The sequence below is a fragment of the Caenorhabditis remanei genome, chromosome X (genome assembly GCF_010183535.1).
Source record: "Caenorhabditis remanei strain PX506 chromosome X, whole genome shotgun sequence".
In the NCBI taxonomy this organism is placed as follows: Eukaryota; Metazoa; Nematoda; class Chromadorea; order Rhabditida; family Rhabditidae; genus Caenorhabditis; species Caenorhabditis remanei.
The window spans coordinates 17737481-17758585 of NC_071333.1; the positions used below are offsets into that span (position 1 = coordinate 17737481).

At 38.0% G+C, this 21105-nt stretch overlaps 5 protein-coding genes across 5 annotated transcripts; 4 read left to right on the plus strand and 1 right to left on the minus strand.

Annotated features, from left to right (window-relative positions):
• Positions 1-957: 957 nt before the first annotated feature.
• GCK72_025582 (uncharacterized protein) lies at positions 958-4742 on the plus strand (the record flags this gene model as incomplete). The annotated part of the gene is made up of 10 exons (XM_053736400.1): positions 958-1152; positions 1339-1389; positions 3056-3131; positions 3184-3321; positions 3367-3654; positions 3705-3817; positions 3862-4140; positions 4189-4356; positions 4430-4541; positions 4594-4742. The coding sequence occupies 10 exons, from the start codon at positions 958-960 to the stop codon at positions 4740-4742; spliced, it is 1569 nt and encodes a 522-aa protein (XP_053579966.1).
• Positions 4743-7910: 3168 nt separating this feature from the next.
• Positions 7911-11271, plus strand: GCK72_025583 (uncharacterized protein; the record flags this gene model as incomplete). Its single annotated transcript, XM_053736401.1, has 18 exons — positions 7911-8000; positions 8046-8146; positions 8204-8303; positions 8351-8454; positions 8502-8659; positions 8722-8882; positions 8934-9004; positions 9083-9241; positions 9287-9524; positions 9575-9733; positions 9793-9915; positions 9970-10043; positions 10089-10185; positions 10231-10346; positions 10392-10544; positions 10587-10766; positions 10822-10897; positions 11194-11271. 18 exons carry the CDS (start codon positions 7911-7913, stop codon positions 11269-11271), a joined length of 2238 nt encoding a protein of 745 aa, XP_053579967.1.
• A 2803-nt stretch (positions 11272-14074) lies between these two features.
• Positions 14075-17631, plus strand: GCK72_025584 (uncharacterized protein; the record flags this gene model as incomplete). Its single annotated transcript, XM_053736402.1, has 9 exons — positions 14075-14167; positions 14540-14675; positions 15362-15442; positions 15775-15909; positions 16130-16395; positions 16483-16916; positions 16970-17067; positions 17112-17476; positions 17521-17631. 9 exons carry the CDS (start codon positions 14075-14077, stop codon positions 17629-17631), a joined length of 1719 nt encoding a protein of 572 aa, XP_053579968.1.
• On the minus strand, positions 14587-17698 carry GCK72_025585 (uncharacterized protein; the record flags this gene model as incomplete). Its single annotated transcript, XM_053736403.1, has 4 exons — positions 14587-14669; positions 16706-16867; positions 17143-17604; positions 17653-17698. 4 exons carry the CDS (start codon positions 17696-17698, stop codon positions 14587-14589), a joined length of 753 nt encoding a protein of 250 aa, XP_053579969.1.
• A 1333-nt stretch (positions 17699-19031) lies between these two features.
• GCK72_025586 (uncharacterized protein) lies at positions 19032-20821 on the plus strand (the record flags this gene model as incomplete). The annotated part of the gene is made up of 6 exons (XM_003106274.2): positions 19032-19121; positions 19248-19471; positions 19525-19577; positions 19698-19773; positions 19872-20157; positions 20657-20821. The coding sequence occupies 6 exons, from the start codon at positions 19032-19034 to the stop codon at positions 20819-20821; spliced, it is 894 nt and encodes a 297-aa protein (XP_003106322.2).
• Positions 20822-21105: the final 284 nt, after the last annotated feature.

Below are 21105 nucleotides of genomic sequence, written 5' to 3' on the forward strand. Positions count from 1 at the left end.
AGCATGCGGGGACTCAACACGAATTACGTAGGCACAGAGCGAAGAAGAGTGTGGGGCAGAAAACCTTCTTCTATCTCTTAGAAGAGAGAGAGAGAGCAACATAGTCACATTCAAATTGAATGATAATCATCTTCGTCTTCTTTGTGAAGAGAAAAAGGGAACCGCAAGGGCACGCACCACCTTCAACTCACTTTTGCTGCTTCTGCTCCGTTTTCGTTGTTTTACGACAACCAGGAATTTATTGTTTCTTTGAGAGAGATATTACTGACCAACAATACCTTCTACCTTCTAGAAGTGCAAATTAGAATCTATCCCTATTATCTTCCCTGCATGAATGTATTGTGGTTGTCCTTATTTTGTTCCTAATGGCTGAAAATTGATATTTCACCTGTCATGCCATGAGAAAAAGTGTCGAAGATCAATTTCTGTTCTCATTTCGAAGTCTATGCTGAGTGTAAGTTCATGCAGCCTTCCGGATGTTTTTCTCGCTCTTTTTACTCAAGAAATCCCGAAAAATTAAGAATTCCATGCTTTTTTGAAGTTATTTGAAGTTTTTTTTGCGTCACAACATGAATTGGTTTTTGACCGTTTTGCATTTAATATTGCAATTGAGCAATATCAAAAAACAGAAGAAATTCAATTTCCAAAAAGCTGTTCCTTCAAAAAATTGTGTTGTTGTGTGATGTGAATTCATTTACTTCTTTGTAGTGTCTTTTCTTTCAATTTCTCAATTCCACTTCTCTCAATAGTTACCCAAAATCTCTATCCCAGTGATTCAAACTGTCCTTCGTGCCAAATCTTGCGGGTCGCCGTCTTCGCTTCGTCGATAGTTCGGCTAGCAATAGTGAGACCGTCAGTATCTGTACTACCTCATCCACATCGACGACAACATGTCCTCCGAAACAAGAAATACCAGTAAACCCGGACCAACATCAGACCACCAGTTCAGACGGATGTATGCTCGGCTCCTCCAGCAATCCTGAACCGCCACTCCTCTCGCGGATAATCGGAGTACCTCCACCGCCTCCGCCACGAGCCCCAACTACAGCACTTGTACTTCGGGTGCCCACTGTCAACAGTCCGTCGAAAAAGAAGCAGCAGCCGGATACTAGGAACAAATATCAAGAAACTGCGTTAAGAGATAAAAAGACTGTAAATACTTTAAATTATTGGGGAAAAAACTAAAATTGTAAAGCCACATACGCAGTAGTATACTAAAATATACATAATAAGATAATCAGGAAGTTAGTAGTGTAGAAATTCAAGAAACACATACATAAATTTCCCACTTTTATTCCTCGATTCCGAAATTTTAATCCAATCTCGTTCATTTTCCAGCGGACACCACTCGAAAAAGCCAGACATCTCGACAACCTTCCCTCGTACCAGGTGAGTCTCTTTTCCTTTAAGTTTACCACGGACCAAAAAAATAAAATGTCTAAACTTCTGCTGGTGTTGGTCCGAAAAACGTTTTCAATCATTTTCCACTCAACTATCCGTCTACATGCTTTCGCACAAATAGAGTTTGGAGGGAAGGGGGGACCCATTTTATGTCCCGATAAGACACTTAATGTTAATACAATTCAATTTCTCTCAGGAGGACTTTGGGAGTAAAGAGAGGCAAAGGAGAGAAGGACAACACATAAACTTCTTTTATAAATTTTCAATTTCTTCCAGTTTCATCATAATATAGTGTTGCGCTTCTCATATTTTCTCATATTTTGTAAGAAATAAGCGTAGTGACAACAATAGCTTTGAATATTGATAATGTTATGCACGTAGATAAAATATCATGGAATTATGTTTTCATAACAGTAATAATTCGCCAGTCTCAAAAATTAAATTTATTTTCTTGAAGATACTGACCTAATGGGTTGAAGACCAAAAAGTTTGATTTTTTCTATTCCTAAATTGTCATAGTCATTATGTGATCATCCTACTCACATTCCCCATCTTCTCCTAAATCAAGAAAATGTTTGACTGGTAGAATTATATTATCATGAAAATGATAATTTCCCAGACTTCATTCTCATGTATTCAATCCATTTGTACTGTCCTATCTAATGGGTCACATACAGAAAGTTTGATTTTTTTATCTCTATATTGTCAAAGTCACTATGTGATCATCCTACTCATATTACTCATCTTCTGCTAAATGGAGAACATTTTTCGCCTAACTTGAATACCTATTCAATCAAAGCACAATAGCTTCTTGCAAAATAGTTAATGTCAATTGTTAGTTCTATTTTTTGTCCGGAAGAACATCTGGACTACTAGACAGACTCAACAATTCTCACCCTTCCCACTTTTTTTGACACTAGCTCAATAGATACATCATCATGAATCTTATATCCCTCGGATAGCAAAACATGCTTTCCCAACACTTCATTTCTCGATTCTTGACATGTTCGACAAGAAACTTGCATTACTTGAAAGTGTCGATTTAGTCAAGGAAAAGTGTTAAGGCACTGCCGTAGGGAAGGCAGTAAGAGGGGGGGGGGACACAAAGTCTATCGCCCCATAATAGTATTTGGATGATCACTTAGATTCTTGTGTCACTGCGGGAGTAGAGGAGTAGAAGAAAACGACTTTTTGTCCGGGAAGATGGAGCCCCCCTCTTTTCTTTTCTTTCTTCACTTTGTCAACACATTCGGGAGCCGGACCCTCCCTATCAGAAACTGCAAACGTCTTCCTTTTTTTGTTTCTGTTCTCTTCTTGTTTTTTATTTTTACCCTTTTTTTTGAATAACGTGGAACTTTCAAGATTTCTTGAATATGTGATCAGAAACGATATCATAAGCATCAATGTATCATTCGAAACAAGCCAATACAAAGTATATCAAAAAGGTTGGTTTTATTGGGTAATTCGAACCCATTTGGTCATTACAACTAATCAAATTTACAAATTTACAATGTGTATTCATACTCCAGTTATTTAGAAACCCAGTGTATGTTAATTTGATTAAGGGTTTTTTTCGGTTTACATTAATACCAAACCAGCAGAAGGGTAGATAAACATTTTGCGATCAAAAACAACTTAACTTTTTGACATTAAGGCCCAAAAACTATTAGACGGTTCCCATCAACTTCGCATCGACTCCCACCACGTTGGAACCGCTGGTCACGGTGCAGGTATACCATCGTTGATTTGCTCTACCTGATTAACATTGAAAACTTATTGCAGGACAAGGCCACGGACACAAAAAAGAGTTCGGACCTGCCATGATTCTTTATTATTTGGCATCTGCTTTTCGGGCGCTCTATCCGCGTCTAGATGATGATTTCGTCGACAAACTCAACTATTATTATACTACTACAATATGTGAGTTTCCCTATAGGTTCTTATCTATATTTTTGAAATTTCCAGTAGCTTCCTTCGCACTTCTTGTCTCTGCCAAGCAGTACGTCGGTTTTCCCATCCAATGCTGGGTTCCTGCCACATTCACAGATGCAATGGAGCAGTACACTGAGAACTACTGCTGGGTGCAGAACACCTATTGGGTTCCCATGCAAGAGGATATCCCGCGTGAAATCTATTCGCGAAGGAACCGACAAATCGGTTATTACCAATGGGTGCCATTCATTTTAGCCATCGAAGCACTTTTGTTCTATGTCCCGTGCATTCTGTGGAGAGGTTTGCTTTACTGGCACAGTGGTAAGCATTAAAGACTTGACAACTCTCTGAAAATCCGTCTTTATGTCTAGGAATAAATCTCCAAGGACTTGTCCAAATGGCATGTGACGCTCGTCTTATGGATTCTGAGGTCAAGACCCGAACCGTCTACACAATGGCTCGCCACATGCAAGACGAGGTTCAGGTTTGGCTAGGCAACCAGTGAAGTTATGTATCTCATTTTTACAGCTTACCAACATTGACCGACAAGCACATAGCAGAAGTTGTTTTTCAAATCTCCAGCTAGGTGCAAACTGTGGAAGACATTGTGGGTGCTACGTCACTATGCTCTACATAGGAATCAAGGTTCTCTACTCTGCGAATGTGTTGCTCCAATTCTTCTTGCTCAACCATCTCCTTGGCTCTAACGACTTGGCTTACGGATTCTCTTTGTTGAAAGATTTGATGCACGAGATTGAGTGGGAGCAGACGGGAATGTTCCCAAGAGTCACGCTTTGTGACTTTGAAGTAATAAATACTAGATTCATAACAAGAACACCATCATCACTAATTTAGGTCCGAGTTCTGGGTAACATACACCGCCATACCGTCCAATGTGTGTTGATGATCAACATGTTCAACGAAAAGATCTTTTTATTCCTCTGGTTCTGGTTCCTAACTTGTGGAATCATCACCGTCTGCAACACCATGTACTGGATTTTGATCATGTTCATTCCTTCCCAGGTAAGTACTTCATAACAAAGACTTTGGAAACTTTGTTTTGAAAACTATCCAAATTGATAATTCATAATTTCAGGGAATGTCTTTCGTCCGTAAATATCTCCGTGTCCTTCCTGACCACCCAGCCAAACCAATCGCCGATGACGTCACGCTACGGAAATTCACTAATAACTTCCTCCGAAAAGATGGTAAAATCAAAAAATATGAATTTCCTTTCCAACATCCCATCTATTCCTGCAGGTGTCTTCATGCTGAGAATGATCTCCACCCATGCTGGTGAACTGATGAGCAGTGAGCTCATTCTTGCCCTCTGGCAGGATTTCAACAACGTCGATCGGAGTCCTACACAATTTTGGGATGCGGAACACGGGCAGGGGACAATAGACTGATATTTTTATAGTTTATTTTTCTTCACTTTATTACCAAAGAGCTTAAGGCAAGAAATCACCCCGATCTATCAAATTTTTTTTCTAGTCTGTTATTTTCATTATTTGTCATAAGTTTTCTTCCCCGATTGTGCTTTAACAAATTTGCTTTTTTCTTTCAAACCGGTGCATTGTCATCAAAATCTCCATTTTTGTCATAAGATATACAAAAGTTTAACCAAATATGTCTCTTTTCATTTCACCTCAAAACTTCTCCTGCTCTTTCAAATTTCCTTTCATCATCCAAGTATATAACGTTTTAATTCATAACATTCTTACAAAACCTTCACGACATTACAGTAAATTTGAATTTACCTTCTAACTACTAAAAATTGTTGTGTATAGTTTTCAAACCACGTGTATTTTGTTGTGACTTTCTACTTACTACCCGCTTCTCTGCCCCATTGACTTTCCCTACGAACTCAATTGATCCGAATGCTGATTATCTGCCTAATCATTCATTCTTTTATAACATTATTGCCAAAAATGTTTTTTTCTAGCCAATCCTTATATCTGAAACCTGTTCAAGACTGTCCTATGAACCATTTCTCATCATGCGCTTTGCATTCTCACAATATGATAATTCCTGATTATTTTCTTTGCATTTCTCAAATCCCCATTCTGTCTCTCACTTCTTTTTCGTTTTCATCTTCCTTTTAAAAAATTTCCCATTTCTAGTTGATCAAGATAATCTTATTCTCGGTTTCATTCCTTTCTCCGATTTATGTCTTTTGTTGACATTGGAAGCGCTTCAAACATACACCTCAGGTTTTTTGGCGGATGATGATTGCTGATTATGATAATTATCATAAATCAACGAATCAAATAATGATATGACGACGGAATGTCTGAGCGTGTGTTTTGACCCTCTTCTTTTGATTCTTCATGTTTTATATCGAATGAACATTGCATAATAAAAATTGTTTTTTCACACAAGCAAAACAACAGAAACATGACAAATATTGTATACAGCACAAAAAATCGGGCATGTTAGAATGTTAATGACCCTGTGGCCAATTGATGAATTTTCTGAGCAATATCAATTTTGTGGTGGTTGGTACGAAAAATGCTAAACATTTGACTAAATATGCTTCAGATGGTATTTCAAAAACAGAACCTGCCAAATTCATAGCTGCACGACTAGAAATTATTTTTCTCGATATTTGATCCACATGGTGTACCATCAAATAAAGACGTAAAATAGATATAATCACAAATTTTCTCGCTTTACGTCAATCTTGGCTCGAAGTCAAATACCATTACCAAATGCATCACTCCAATCAAAAATTTACCTTTGTCATCATTTTTCCGAAAAAAAATCAGATGGAATGTTCTTTCCTCTACGAAACAAAAATAACAAATCCGCCCCCGTTCTTCTACTTCCGCCTGAGGCTAAGTACCTCTGATGAAACTATTTTATTTTTTCCTCGTCTTGAAACCACGAGGGGTAGAAAAAATTCAATCTAAACTCATTACTCCAATCCGATTTCAGGGAAGTGCGCGTCGATTTGACAGGTCTTTGATGCTTTCTTTTGGTAACTACCGGTAGAAGAAAAACAAGGAAGACTTCTGTCATTTACAGATTCCGTTCGGGAAAATATGTGACTGGATCGGAGAAAATATTTTGTTTTATTGAAATTTTTTATCTAGAATTTTAACACTTTGGAAATCCACGCAAAAGATAAAGAAATAATTAAAATGGTTAATGAAAGTTCATTACCAAGTCAGCGTGGTGTTCAAACATTTTTGGGTCTGTATTATACATAGAAGAACTATATTTGTCATATTCCTCACGTATAATTGGTTCAATTTCTGTTCTTTGATAATTGGTGTTGGTAAAATGAGCTCTCACAAATACAGGTCACTCAACACTTGTCTCCTCCCTCAATTCCTCCTCTATTCACTATAATTCGTTGTCTCGCACATAATTTAGTCATGACTAATAACGTACTATACTAGTCGTTACTCGGAATAAGGTAAACGCTTGATTTCTCTTCTTCGTCTCCAGTCTCGAATTAGAAATTCAAATTTCAAATTTCAAATTTCAATTCGTTCATTCGGGCTCAAGTCATTTTCATATAAATTGTTTCGTTCTGGAATGTTGAGTATGACCAGCCAGGCTCGAAAATTAGCCACACTTTCGGCCAAGACTCACATATGAAAGCAGTGACGAGAGAAATTTTGTGGCTCGAAAAAAAAAACACCCAGGGGCATGAATATTTGCCTATTTGTTGAAGAGCAACAACCGTTGGTGGCCAAACCGAACATTCACACTTAGTTTTTTTTTACGAATCTGCCATTTTGATAATTTTGAATTTTTAGAACGATGAAATTGATGTTTTGCTTTGTCTCTTTGCCCGAAAAGTTTCAAATTTTCGAAAAATCTATCCGTTTTTCTACCAACAGTCATCACGACGCATTGTTTCGTCATTTCCTTTGTGCATTTTCGACGCAGTCTTCAGACTCGACATCCTCTTTTTTCTCCAAGATTGAGCCTCTTTCTCTCGAAAACACTGATTTGCAAAAAAGCTTAAGAAAAAGTCACATTTCTCTCTAAATCTTGTTCGTTTTTCTAGTCGAGATGCATTGTTAAGATTTTTGGAGACATTTTTCCGGGACTTTCAATCTTTTTTGCCGGAACCAAGTCCTCTTCTCCTCTGGGAGTCACAGTCATGTTTTGGATAGTCGTCTTTCTTTTTGAAAACATGTTCCTGATTTTGGAAATATGGCTTTTCAGTTTTCAAAATCTTACCATACATTATCGTTGCACATAATAACTCATTTTTATAGTCTTCCTCATTTCCATCCGTATTTACCAGTTTTCTGTGGCCCAACTAAATTTTGGTTCCGCAATTTTTTCTTGCGCATGTTTTTTTCTTCATTTCTGTAAAGTCTCAGTTCTAAGAGGCTTATAAGAGGAACGAGATTTAATTGTGTTTTTTTTTTGAAAAAAGACGGAAAAAAGACAGAAAAACAAATCAAAACCTAAAACCAGAAATAAATCTTTTTTTCTCCGTATATTTTCATTCGCTGAAGTAATAACATAACTTTCAGACTGTTATGCACTATGGTTTGATTTTCGTATGTACCTCACTAATTGCTCAATGCTCATTATTTCAATTCTCACATTACATGCCCCCATTTAATGAAAGCTATCGGATATATCAATTGTGTACGGATCAAAATGACAAAATTTTCTTGGGCAATATTCAAAACAGTGAAGTAAGTAATTTGTAATAATTGCTGCAATATTTAAGTTATTTTCAGATAAGTTTTTATTTGGAAAAGTATATTTTATGTTGGCCTGACTATGTTCGGTTTGTGCCTACTAAACATCATTCAATAGTTTGGTTTTTGAAAGCATTGAGGTGAGTGAACTAGTTTTTATTTAAGAAATGTTTAATACCGGTACGTTGCCATTTCAGAGGATGCGAAGTAAACCAAATTTTAAGTCATCACAGTCGACCAAAAACTGATTTTGCTCGAACATTTCATTATGATTTTCTGAAGTACTCTTACGCATTGGTAAGCTTTTTTTGTATGTTATATTATTCAATATACTGCAAATTCAGATATGCGAAAGAGGAGCAATGATACCACAATCAGAGCATTTCTATCTTTATGCTTATTCCGGACTATTCAATACTTTATATCAAGCAGCAAATGCAGATAGACAGTGAGAATAAGTTATCCGGAATGTTTTGCAAATTTTCGTTGTTCTAGATTGGTGTGTGATCGGATAAGCGATGTATATGCAGATTTATACGGACGGTGTTATGTACCGCATGTGGAAAAACGGCAGACAAAAATCAAGGAGAGATGTAATGGAGTCTCAGCTCCGCTTCTTAAGTTCCAGGATTTTTTCTTGAGATTTTCAAGGAGTGAGTGGTTTCTAGTTTCCTCTTCTATTGAGGACTTTTAACTTACCATACTCGTTTTTCAGACTGCAGTACATTCAAAGATTTTATTACACAAGACAGATCTGCGAACATCTCTACTATGGGACAGGCACTAACCAGAGATGTTACTTACATGAATTTACTTAGCTCAAACCTCGTCTTCAACATACACAGTGATTCCGAATTACCATCTCTCGTCCTCAAGGTTCTTATTTTTAAATCAAATAGCACCCAATTAATTATAAAACAATTGTAGACACGTCTCCTTTTGCAACACTTCTCATTAGCCGCAATCAAGCTTTGGAGTCAACTAGAAACCTTGCGAGCGTAAGTTTTTTTGTTTTATAATATAAATCTGGATATTCTAATGACTGTAATCTTATTAATTCGACTGACCTAATTTAGCTGCCGTTACGCCACGAAATCGAACTACACAGAGACGTATTCGTATTCTAATGAGACAGAGGAAGAGAGAATGGCAAAGTTGGGGAACTTGATAACACATAACTGCTGTCCATCGACTAATATGCATATATGTGATTTGAATAATGAAAGAAAGTATCAGTGAGTGAGATTCCTTATATAAACTGTTATGGTTCTATTTTTCAGGAGAATGGCGAAAAACGCGAATTTCGGATTCCGCATAGAAGCTGGTCTTTTAACTGCAATATGCTTCAACACTGTTCTGTTATGTTTCTTATTGGGGAAAACTTACAACAAACTGTCCACCGCTACAATTCTATTCGTTTTGAACATCATGGGATCAAATATTGCTTTTATGTTCTCCTTCACATACTTTTTCATGGATCTTTTATATCAGGATAAGTATGGACCAATCAATGAGGATGTATGTTTACCGAATTTTTCGTCAGGGCTTATTATTTGATTTTTTTTCAGTATATGGAAAAATCTCCGGAGCTTATTATTGCTGAGACGTTGCAAACTCATTTGTTTGCACATAGTGAATTCAAAAAACATCTTGTCCAGGAAACCTTGTACTCTCTGGCACAGAACGGATCACTAACTGGACTCATTCATCTACTGGTTTTGGTTTTGGTAAAGATTATATATTTATATAATTTTTAATTTCAAAATATGAATTTTTTCTTTTACAGGTTGTAATCAACAGGTCTATGTCAGGAAAGTCAATTCACTTATCAAAAATATCAGTTGTCTCAGTATTCGCTTGCGTGTGGATATTCCTAATAGCCTCACATGTCATGTTTTCCATCATGCAGGTAAGTAAATACTAGGAATTCAGCTAAAACGGAAAACAATTTGAAATTTTTTAGATGAATGCCATAAACAATCTCGATGCACTATTTTCGAATTTATCCAAAGGGAGGGTGAACCTGTCATGCAATGCGTATGTGCCAACTGAGAAGTATGAAAATTCTAAAAATGAATTCAGCTTGAATTTCAGATCCATGGAGTCGGGGTATGAAGAAATCGCATCTCATTGTGATCGGACTGCAGTTTTTCACGCGTTTGGTGCTTATTTATTAAGGGTCAGTGTTTTGGTTTCAGCAGGTTTGGAAAAAATGTTATTTCAGGGTCATACACTATTCACAATATTATTTCTATCCGCTTCAATCATAATTTTTGTAATCACTGTCACCTACCATATCAAAGTTAGACGTCAACATGACATTATTCATAATGAATTAAGGTTGGGATTTCTTTTTCACGAAATTCCTACACAGGCTTATTGCAGAACACAATCACCTCATCAACGACGGGAACGGCTGTTCCATACACTAATATTATCTATAGTAACATTTTTCCTAAGTGTTCTGGGTCAAACATATATAGAAATAGCAGTATTTTGGGTGAATGAGAGAGAGGATATAGCGCAGTTATCGAAATGGTGAGACACTGTAAAGATACTTTTAAAGAAACACTATCTCAGGTACCACTACGCAAGGATACTAGCATTCATAGACCCTGTTATGAATCCATTAATTGTAATATTACGAACACCTGCTCTACGTCGACAACTTCGATCTCAATGGACGACGATACGGTCCAGAGCGTCGTCACGCACCCGGTCAGCTCATAGTCATCGAGAGAACGCCGATACAAGTGTCAAGTAGGTTATATGAAAACTTAGTGGTTTTTTTCTTATTCCTCTTATTGGTATTCAGACGAAAACGTTCAAGTAGTGCACGGATGAGAAAAGACGCGGAATTGATGATGTCGTTGATGCCCACAGATCGACCGGTACGTTCCTTTTTTGGTTTATTCTTTTTTCTTTCCAAGTGTTCAGAGAGTGTTTTGAAATTTTCACTATCTTGATGGGAAAGCGTGGAAAAAAGGAAAAAACCGTCCAAATCCTTTGATCTTTATCTTTCTAAGAACAATGGCAAACGGTGTTTTTCATGGAACACCGAATGGAAAATTCCTGAGAAATTTCTTAAGAATTAGCTAGATTTTCGGAAGGATAAGAAGTTTTGAAATACATAATAACGCTGAAAACCAAAAACCAGGAGACGCATATATAAACAAAAATTTTCCAGGTGACCTGCGTGCATCTCACTCGATCATGTTCATTACGTCGAAGTCAGGACTCGCAGACACACAATTCCGTTGTATGATGGTGTCAATCCAATCACAATCATACACGATTGGGGCCCATTAAATTTTGTGACTTTCCAAATGTCCACTTCCCCCTCTCTCGTCTTCGTTTGTGAAAGTTTTAATTGTCGCGCGAAATTGAAAATACACATGGAAATCACTACCTCCTGCATGAACTCTCAGTTTTCACATTTCAATTCTTTTCTCTCACTAGTGTTATCCCAGAAACACCATTAAACTTTCCTTCTCGTCGGAAATGCGGGCCGATTTACAACATTTACATCTCATTATTTTATGCTTTCTTGATCTGTTTGTTTTGTTTCTATTTTTCTCACTTTCATGTATTGAAACTGGAATTTGTTTCATAAAATTTATCAAACTTATCAGGATGAAAATGGGGTTAAAAATATATTTTAATACATTTTTTTTAATTCGCGTAAAGAAACTATTTTTTACAAATCTCAGTTTCGCGTTGGTCTAGCTGCATTTTTCGACATGCTTATGTAGAAACTGTAAAAAAAAACGGGAGAAATGTACAAAAATGGGAAAAAAACATGTGCAGAAATATATTTTTACGGTTGTGAATAAGGTAAATGATGTATTATTTCCTATTTTTACATGATCTGAATAATTAAACTAAATTTTAGTTTTTACATTTCATCTCAATAGCAATCTTGTCCATAACTTTTGTTTTCACTGTAGGGTGTGCCGATATCCATAACTTTCATCTTATCAGTTGATCATTCCATTTTTTTTTACTGATCAAATATCACCAATACTTGTTCTCTCATATCCAATCATCTGTTTAACGGTATTCAAGAAGAGGTTGTGTCCCACTTTCTCATTAAACGAATTACTTCTGATCCCCTCATGTTTCCCACCAATTCATTTTCTACACCTGTTCTTCTGTTCTCCTGTTTCACATGCCCCAGCTAGTTATGGTCACTTTTTGTCGTCCGTCTCAAAATGGCATTTACAAGCGAAGAAGTAACAATTTGGCTTGTAAAAGGGTGTGATTTGCAATTGAAGGTGAAGTGTCACCCATCTGACAAATGCGGGTCAATTCTATCGAATCGGGGACAAGAACAGACAGGCCGACCAGAAGTAAGAGGGGGAGGGGATTGGAGCGAAGTGGAAGAGGGAGATGAAGGGGAAAAGACGTTGTGGAAGACCGGCCAAAAGTCGCTAGGGCGCTTCTTGCGCAGACAAAAAGACACGAAAAGCCCCGCCCTTAGCCTGTCAACTTATCCTTATCTCAATCCGGACTTTTCTTGCCTTTTCTTTTCTCCCTTCCTTGTTTTGTGCGCGGGCGGGCTTCTCCTTCCTCAAAAGCGTCTGCCTTCCATTTCTGACCGTGTGTCCCGCCCTTCTCTTGATTTTTCTACAGTCCGTTTCGGATTTGGCTATTCAACCCCCTCCCCCATCTCGTTTCATCATACCTTTTCTTTTCTTCAGCTGTTTCATTTTTCATTTTATTTCTTAGGCTTGTCAGACCCCAAACACAATGCGGTCCACTACCATCTTACTTCTACTAGTGCACGGTGAGTTTTTTATTTTTTATTGTTTTAATAATTGATATATTAAATATTGAGAGATTAAAAATTGATTTTTTTATAAAAGATTTTCTAGTGTAAACTTATTTCTATGAAAATTTCAAGTTTTAAGAAACCATGACTTCCTAATTTCATTTTTATCCGCTTTCAGTCATTATTTCGGATTGACCATGAATTGGACCATGAAAAGTGGACCTGTGACAAACTTTTGAGCATCATTTACTCTATTTATGTGGATAAATTTCTTATTTTTTAGCAGAACAATTCTGTTTTTTGACCGAGGATACCAGAATGATGAATTCTGCTAGAACATTTTTCCTTGAAATTTCAAATTTTAACATTCAACATAGTTTTATCTTTGCGTTTTTTTATACGCGAGATTTCCAAACCATTGTCCCAATTCTCCATGTCCCAATTCCATTTCCTGTCTAAAAATTACTGTTTGCGACCACAGGAAATGTGAAGCCCAGGCAATTCAAATTCTGACCCCAACCCTTTCATCTCACATTTCTCTTTTCACTGCCACAGCTGGAAGTCCGTAAAGAATCCGGACCGAAAGCCACAAAAGTCGTAAATCGTCGAAAATCACATTGAAAAAAGATTCGAATTTTCGGGATAAAACCCGTGAACTATCATATTCCTGAATCTCGGAAAACGACTTTCTTCTCTCTTTCTCCCGTTTTCCACTTTTCATTTCGTTTTGAACAATGAGATTCAGAAGATTAGAATCTTTGAGAAAAGGTTTCAACTTTCATTCCAAAAAAGAGAAAGAAAACAAAAGTGAAATCCTATTAGTGTAACAGTTTCTCTCTCACCGTTTAATGGTGTTATTTGATTTATTTGATCTATTTCATTTCAGGAATGTTAAATTTAATGTAGTTTCATTTCCCATAGCTAAAAGAAAAACGCGGTCCGTAAAACTTTCGCCCTCTCACATCCGTTCCCATAAAATCAGATTTCGTTGTTGTTTCCACTTCGTAGAAAAGAAAAGGGCAATTTACAACACCCGATCGGCATAGTAAAATGTAGAATTCATATTTCATGTGTAGTTCGTCATGAAATTGACTGTTTCGACGTTTCGGGATGGTCAGACCAAAAAAAGAAGAAATGCCGTGACTGGAACGGACAAAAAGCTTGAGATGTAGTAGTACGCACTTTGGCGGCTATTAAAGAAATCTTGCCTGTCCATCTCTCACATCGCCATCCGAAACCGGTCGAGACCGCAGGGCAAAACCTGAAACGATGAATGACTGTTCGAGAAATTCGGAAAATGAAAGAGAGATTTTTTACAGGAACACTAGCATGCTTCCCAACCTCGCAACGATCCTACCAGTATGGCGCGCCAACACAACAATTTGCATCGGTAAGTCACTGAATGGGGTGGTTTTAATTGGAATATGGAATATGGTGCATGATGCCTTGAATAGTCTTTTTTTGCCAGCCGAGTCGTTTTTATTTATGTCAGTCATATTGGTGTACCGTTGTTCTTTGTCTGGGTGCTCGCTGATGGATAATCATTGATTTTGTGCATTTTTGTGCATTTTGTGCATTGTATTACCAATGTTAAGCACTACATTCACCTCAATCTCAAATCATACAGGTCCTTCTCTCGTTTGCTTCCGTCCTTCCGCTCAGGTGTTTTCATTTGGAGTCAAAAGTATAGTATCAAAAAAAGAAAATGCCCGAACCTTTTTGCATGTGTGTTTCATGTTGTAACCGTTGTTTTTTTGTACAGTGCACACCACAATGCTGCGGTTGTTCTCAGGCTCAACCAGTTCCTGCTCAGCCAGCTGCTGCCGCGGCGGCTCGTGTTGCTGCTGCTGGAAAGACGCCGACACAAGCAATCAACGTGCAAGGATCATCTGCTGAAGGTTTGTACGGAGGGGATTCATTTTATAATTGGAAAACCCAAAGTCAAGCTATAGGTAGTGTTAAATAGTTTTGTTACAGCTCAAAAACTATTCGATGGGAAAAATTACTTTGATCTCTAAATGTCACAGTGTATTTTTCACAAAAATGTTCGACAAACTAGACTTTTAACTTTAGGCTAAGAATTTTATTATAAGAGCATTTAGTTTTGTGATTTTGACTTCTTTATTCCTCGTTATCCTCATTTTCCAATTTTCCCTTTTTTGATCTGAACAACCCCAATGTTTCAATCTCGATTTCACTTTGTGTTATAGTTGAAAAACTAAACTTTCAACCGAACACATATACACACCATTTTTCTTTTCGGAACGAACGCGTGAAGAGACGTTTAATGTCACTTCTCGTCAAGTGAAAGCTATCATGGTTGTGTTGAAAGGAACTAGTGAGAAAAAGAGAAAAAAAGGGAACGAGATAGACGATGTCCGTCTTGAAACAAGACAGGGCGGATAAAAAAGATGAGAAATGATAGATGTTGTGGGGGGAGGGGGCGCCAAAAAGTCAAAGTGAAAACTGTCTGTGTTGATCGTATCCCGCGAAAATGGGGGAAAACGATCGGGACTATGATGTATACTTAGAATGCATTGACATACGGTTGATTGCACTTTAATAGTGTTTATGTTTCTTGCAGGTCTTCTTGGACAGAAGGTATCGCTTACCGAATTCACGGCCGACGGATACAATGCTGAAGGCGGTGGCCCAGTCCGATCAGGTTTAAGGATATTTTTTATTCAAGAAATGGGATTTCTCTCAATTGGTTCTGGTTTTCTTATCAGAAAAGCGGTATTAGTCATCGGATAGAGTCGGTGAAACATCCGACTTCCTTCCCATGGATTTTCGATTTCGCCTCGCCATGACAAGAAAATACATTCACTCGTTTTTTTTTCATGTCTAACGGCTTTCTGTTCCGCTGATCAAGATTCAGTGTGATATACGCGGGGAAAGAGACAGATTGATGTCCCACTGACCTAGGAAACAAGAAAAGGACACATATTTTCAACGAATAGGAATGGAATGCGGAGAAACTAATCTTTTGCGCTTCAGGAAACGCTTTGACATGCAACTTTGATGGACGGCCATGCTGTTGGGCTAATGTGCCACCACCAGATGATCAACTCGACTGGCAGATTGCCAGCGGTGTGCCAATCCAACTTCAGAACAGAGGAGTTCCAACACCAGGTGGGGCCTCCTTAGGAATTCCGGTTGGATTAGTAACTATTGAAGGTCATATAATTTCCCTTTTACCGAAAATCCCTCTTTTACAACCCTTCTTAACGGACCTAGAAGCTTTTGTTCTCATGCATTTACAATTGCAACATCTTACGTAGTAAAACACAATTATATAGGGAAATACCTACACCTACCTACCAAATAACAATTTAATTTCTGTTTTTTTAAGAAGGAAGTTACCTGATTGCCTACGCTAAATCAGCCGCCCCATCCGATGAAGCGCAATTCGCGTCATGCTCAATTGGCTGTGCTTCAAGTGACATCGTCGTCCGCGCCAAGCACTGGCAATCAGAGAGTGTCCTGTTGCAAGTGTGTCTCCGTGAATCATTCCCAACTAACGCGGAACGTAATCCGCTGATCAACTGCCAGGAATTCCCTTACGTCGACGGAATGGGCACTACGGAGGTCATCCTTCCAAAGACGTCTCTTGTTGATGTGAGTGGACAGGGACAGACATAATAGGGAAAAATGGGGAAAAATGTAACGGTGAGGTTGGTCAATTCGAAAACTTTCGCTTTTCAGATTGTTTTTGTCGCGTCCAACTTCATCGGTGATCAAGGAGACGTTGCTATTCTAGATGACATTGAAGTTTCTTATGATAGAAATGGAAGCGAGTGCCAGAATGAGTTCGAGGAGGGAGCAGAGGAAGAGCAAGATAAACAAGACACTGAAAACGCTATCCGTGCCGAGGAGATCGAAGCAGCCGCTAAGAATAAGAGAAGAGAATTGTTCGAGAAGACCCAACCAGAAGGAAAGATTGTGTCAGCTACCGAAAGATTCGGATCCAAGGGATTCAGAGGAAGAAGTGGCGCCGGAGGAGCAGGAGGAGCCGCTGGAGCCGGAGGTGCTGGAACAGCTGGATCTAACTTCGGCGGATCATTCGAAGGAGGAGAGAATGGAAACGCTGCTGTAGGAACATCTCATACTGAGGAGACTGTTTTCGCTAGTGTCAAAACGTAAGTTTTAATTTTTATATAAAAATACTGATTTTACACTAATTATCATTCAGCGCTAAGCTCCCATCAGGACATGTGATTGCTAAGGGAGCCAAGACTGCAGATTTCTCGGAAGTTGTATGCAACGCTACCAAGTGTGACTTTGAAACTGGTAATAATCATCATTCTGTTCTCAACATTATCATTTTGTTTAAGAAAACACTTGCGGATACAAGGATGCCCATACCACTCAATCCATTCGTGGCCTCACCACGAAGTTCAACGTTGTCACTGGTCAATTCATGAACAGAGTCACCGGAATCAAGGAGAGCACGGAAGGCGAGTTCTACGCCGCCACATTCCTCTTCCCAAGAGAAATGGCCGGACTCGAAGCCTCCGTCGAGCCATTCACCGAGCAATCGAGAATCCGATTCCATTATTATGAAGGAACACACGGAGTTCAGCTGAAGGGATGTTGCTCGACTATCGAGAGCTGTCCATTCAGCTCCGATAAGTTTGTAACAGTTGCTGACCGTGCTTGGAAGACTGCCTCTTTCAAGTGTCCAAAGGGAACTGATAAGGTATGTTTGTATTTTGTGGAGTAAAAGTGTAATTTCAATTTCAGGTAATTTTCGTCTGCGAGAACACGAGAACGAACCAAGGAGCATGCGCTGTTGACGGAATCGGACTCGTTGAGAACGATGGACCACTGAAGACCGCAAAACCGCTTTGCTAATTTATTTTTGAAAATTATTACCCAAATTCCATTCTCTTTCCAATCCACCGGGAACCAACCATGCCATATCAATTTCTCATCCCCCCAATTGCAATTCCACCACTTGTCTCGAGACTCATAATTAATATTTGAAAGAAAAATATTTATAGAAATCTAAAAAACTAATATACTTCTCACTACTATGCAAAATTACTAATAATATGGCCTCAATGCATATTTTGCTAGAACACTTTTGTTGCTCACTCTTGTTTTATGAATAATGAATGAATGTTGTTTGAAATTTTCGTTCTCTTTTAAAAAATTTGAAGAAGAAAACCTCGAGGTCAAAAAGTTTCCATCGATATGATATCAACCAAAAGAAAGGCAACGCCTCTATGCCCCCAGAATTGAAAACACTGAAACAGTAGGTTGGTTAACTGGAATTCTGCCGAAAATAACATCAAAAAGACCACTTTTGTTTGTTTGCGTGATGTTTGGTCATTCAAAGAAATAACTGTCGTTGAAAACAATTTTTGGTGTGTTCTTTTCATTCCTTATCCTATTTTTCACTTTTTCAAGAAGCTTGTCGAAAATAAACTTTCTCATTGAAACGCATTTCTGAACGTTCCCTTTTTTAGCTGGACATTAATTTTGAATATGTAGCTTTTTTATTCAGTTACAACTTGTATATCTATTTTTTTTATAATTTTCTGTCCGGCCCGGCCCGGTTTCAAGAAAAGATACTACATTTTTAATCACGTTTTTAATTTTTTGAAACTTTTGCATTTAAAAAATCAATTTTTGATGCATAAGTTGTCTGTTTTTTTCAAGGAAAATTGTATCACTAAACTATTTCCGATTCCAAAACTTCCAACCAAAGTGAAGAAGCTCCAAAAGATGTTTATTCTCCCAATGTGTATAAGTGTGGTGTGTGAGAGCGAGGAAGAGTGTGCGCACGTTGTTCAATTTTCTTGTGCTAGGCAGAGAGGAAGAGTGAGTAACACACTAGCCGCATTGGTAGGGGTGTGGGGGTCGTACAACGTAACAGATATAAGAGAGAACGAGGGGTGGCAGATGGCATTGAGCAGAAATAGTACGCGGAAGGAAGAGACGGCAGAGATGAGCCTGAGAGGCATTGGCAGTAGCACTATTACTGCCAGAGAGGGGGACTCTTGTATTTGTTCTTTCTCTCCATCTCTTTCTCTCTAGCAATTGGTGAAAATAGAAAAAATAACTGTTTTTAGTCCTGAAGTTTTTTGAAATTCAGATTTGAACTAAGTTTCGCAACTTTTACCAGTGATTCATGCAGGTGACTCACTTTTTTCTTTTTATCAACGTTACTTTTTGCTCTCAGTTGTTGATTATTTCTTATTTCTTAGTGCTTATTTCTCATTTTCTTACTTCTTTCATTCCAGAAAACGATGCAGATGGTATACGGAGCTGATGAAGATGGAAACATCGAACTAAGCAAAAAACTTCAGAAGATTATGCCCACACAGATTCAAGATATTGTGAGTTTTTTTTTCATTGTATTTCTGTGAAAAATTGTATTTTAACGGGACCTTAGTAAATATTAGATCAACAAATAAAAAATAGTTTTAAAAATATATTGGCATGTCGTTACCTTCCATTTTCAGATCGCCACCACCATTCTTTTGGTATTCCTCCCCGCTGGCATACTTCTCCATTTCCTATACGTTATCCCGACATGGTATCCAGTGATGGGCGAAGCCTGGGTCATTCGTGCAGCATTGATTGGTTTCACAGTTTTCAACTTGTACTCGAACTGGGTGTTCATGCTGAGAACCGGACCGAACGGAAAACACTCCATGCTTCCGAATGTGGTAAAACCGGGGTACAAGTGAGTTTGAATATAATTATTTGAATAAAAAATTGATTTATACAATTTTTCAGACACTGCCATAGCTGCCACTCAATGTCTCCACCAAGAGCATATCATTGTCCTGGTAAGTTATTATTCTTATTGATTGCGGAAGCCCAGTACAACCTAAGACAACTGTTTTGTGTTGTTTTGTGCGCTCCTGTTACAGTTCGCGTGTACCTCATCTTATCAAATATATTTTCAGTTTGTGACGTATGCGTTCTTCGTCGTGACCATCACTGCTCGTTCGGAGGTGTTTGCGTAGGACATTTCAATCAGAGGTATGGTTTTCAAGAAAAATAGAATGTTTGGTGATGACTGGATGGCACAAATTTGATAGAATTAAAAAAGACGGAAACGATATGTTCAAAATGTTCAGATACTTCGTCGCCGCCGTCATCAACCTATTCGTGATGACTGTCCCACTCGTTTCCTATGCATGGAATTTGTTGAACATCAAATTGGTCGGAGGAGTAAGCTTCGGAAACTTGTGGCAAGTGATGCTCCCTCATCTCGCCTGGATGTTCGGATTCATCTCCGTCTACCAATTCCTCCATGTTCTTCTTTTTGTGTTCACCTTCACTGCCTCCTTGTTCTCGTTGTATTTGGTGTCTGCACAGGTGTTCTGCCTGTTGAAAGGGCAAACCAGAGTCGAATATCTTTTGGTGAGTGTTTTTTAATTAGAAATATGAACGTTCTTCTTTTTTAACTAGAATCAAAGTTAGTTGTGAACTCTTAAAATTAGCTAGATATTATTCTCATAGTATCTTCTTTCTAGGAAAGGTCAGAGAGTCTGTTTGGAGATATGGGCCGTGACCGATATCATTCGAAAGCTGAGAAAATGCTTATTATAAATATATATTCTTTTTTAGCCCTCGAGGTAAGGTATTCGATAAAAACAAGGCCAAAATTCGGCAAGCGTGACCTTGTTTTTTTGAATACCAGGTCTCAAGGGCAAAAACAAAATATATATTTAAAATCAGCGTTTTATCAGCTTTCCAATTATATAGGTAACGTTCCATAACTCCACACTGACTCCATGACCTTTCCTACATAGTTTGCACAAAAAGTGAAATTTGCTATTCTGTAACAATCAAACGCTTAATAATAAGTACTATACAAATATTTTGCTAAATCTATATAATTATACGTTTTTTTTTCCAGGAGGTCCATGCCTACCAACTCGGATTTGTTGAAAACCTCCGTCAAGCGCTCGGTTCCCGCTGGCCACTCATTCTATTCTCGTGCTTCATTCCAAGTCCTCTGCCAACCGACGGACTCAGTTATATCACTCGTGAAATGTTCCAACTTCACACAAAAGATCTCTAAAAAAGAAACAAACTTCTTCTCCGACAATTTCCTTCTACGTGTGCTTTATATATTCCCGATCATGTTTTCTTTGCCTTTAGTCCACAGTGGACGTACAACTCTGTAAAAAATGGAATTCAATACAAGTTTCAAATAAACCTTTGTTCAATGGAAGATAGTCATTGTTGTAATTCTAACTTTTCAATTTCATCAATTCATTTTCAATTTCAACGCCGATCTCCTGTCTCCCAATCAAAAATCAGAAGATAAGCATATATTAATGAAGCAGAAAGAAAAGAAAGAAA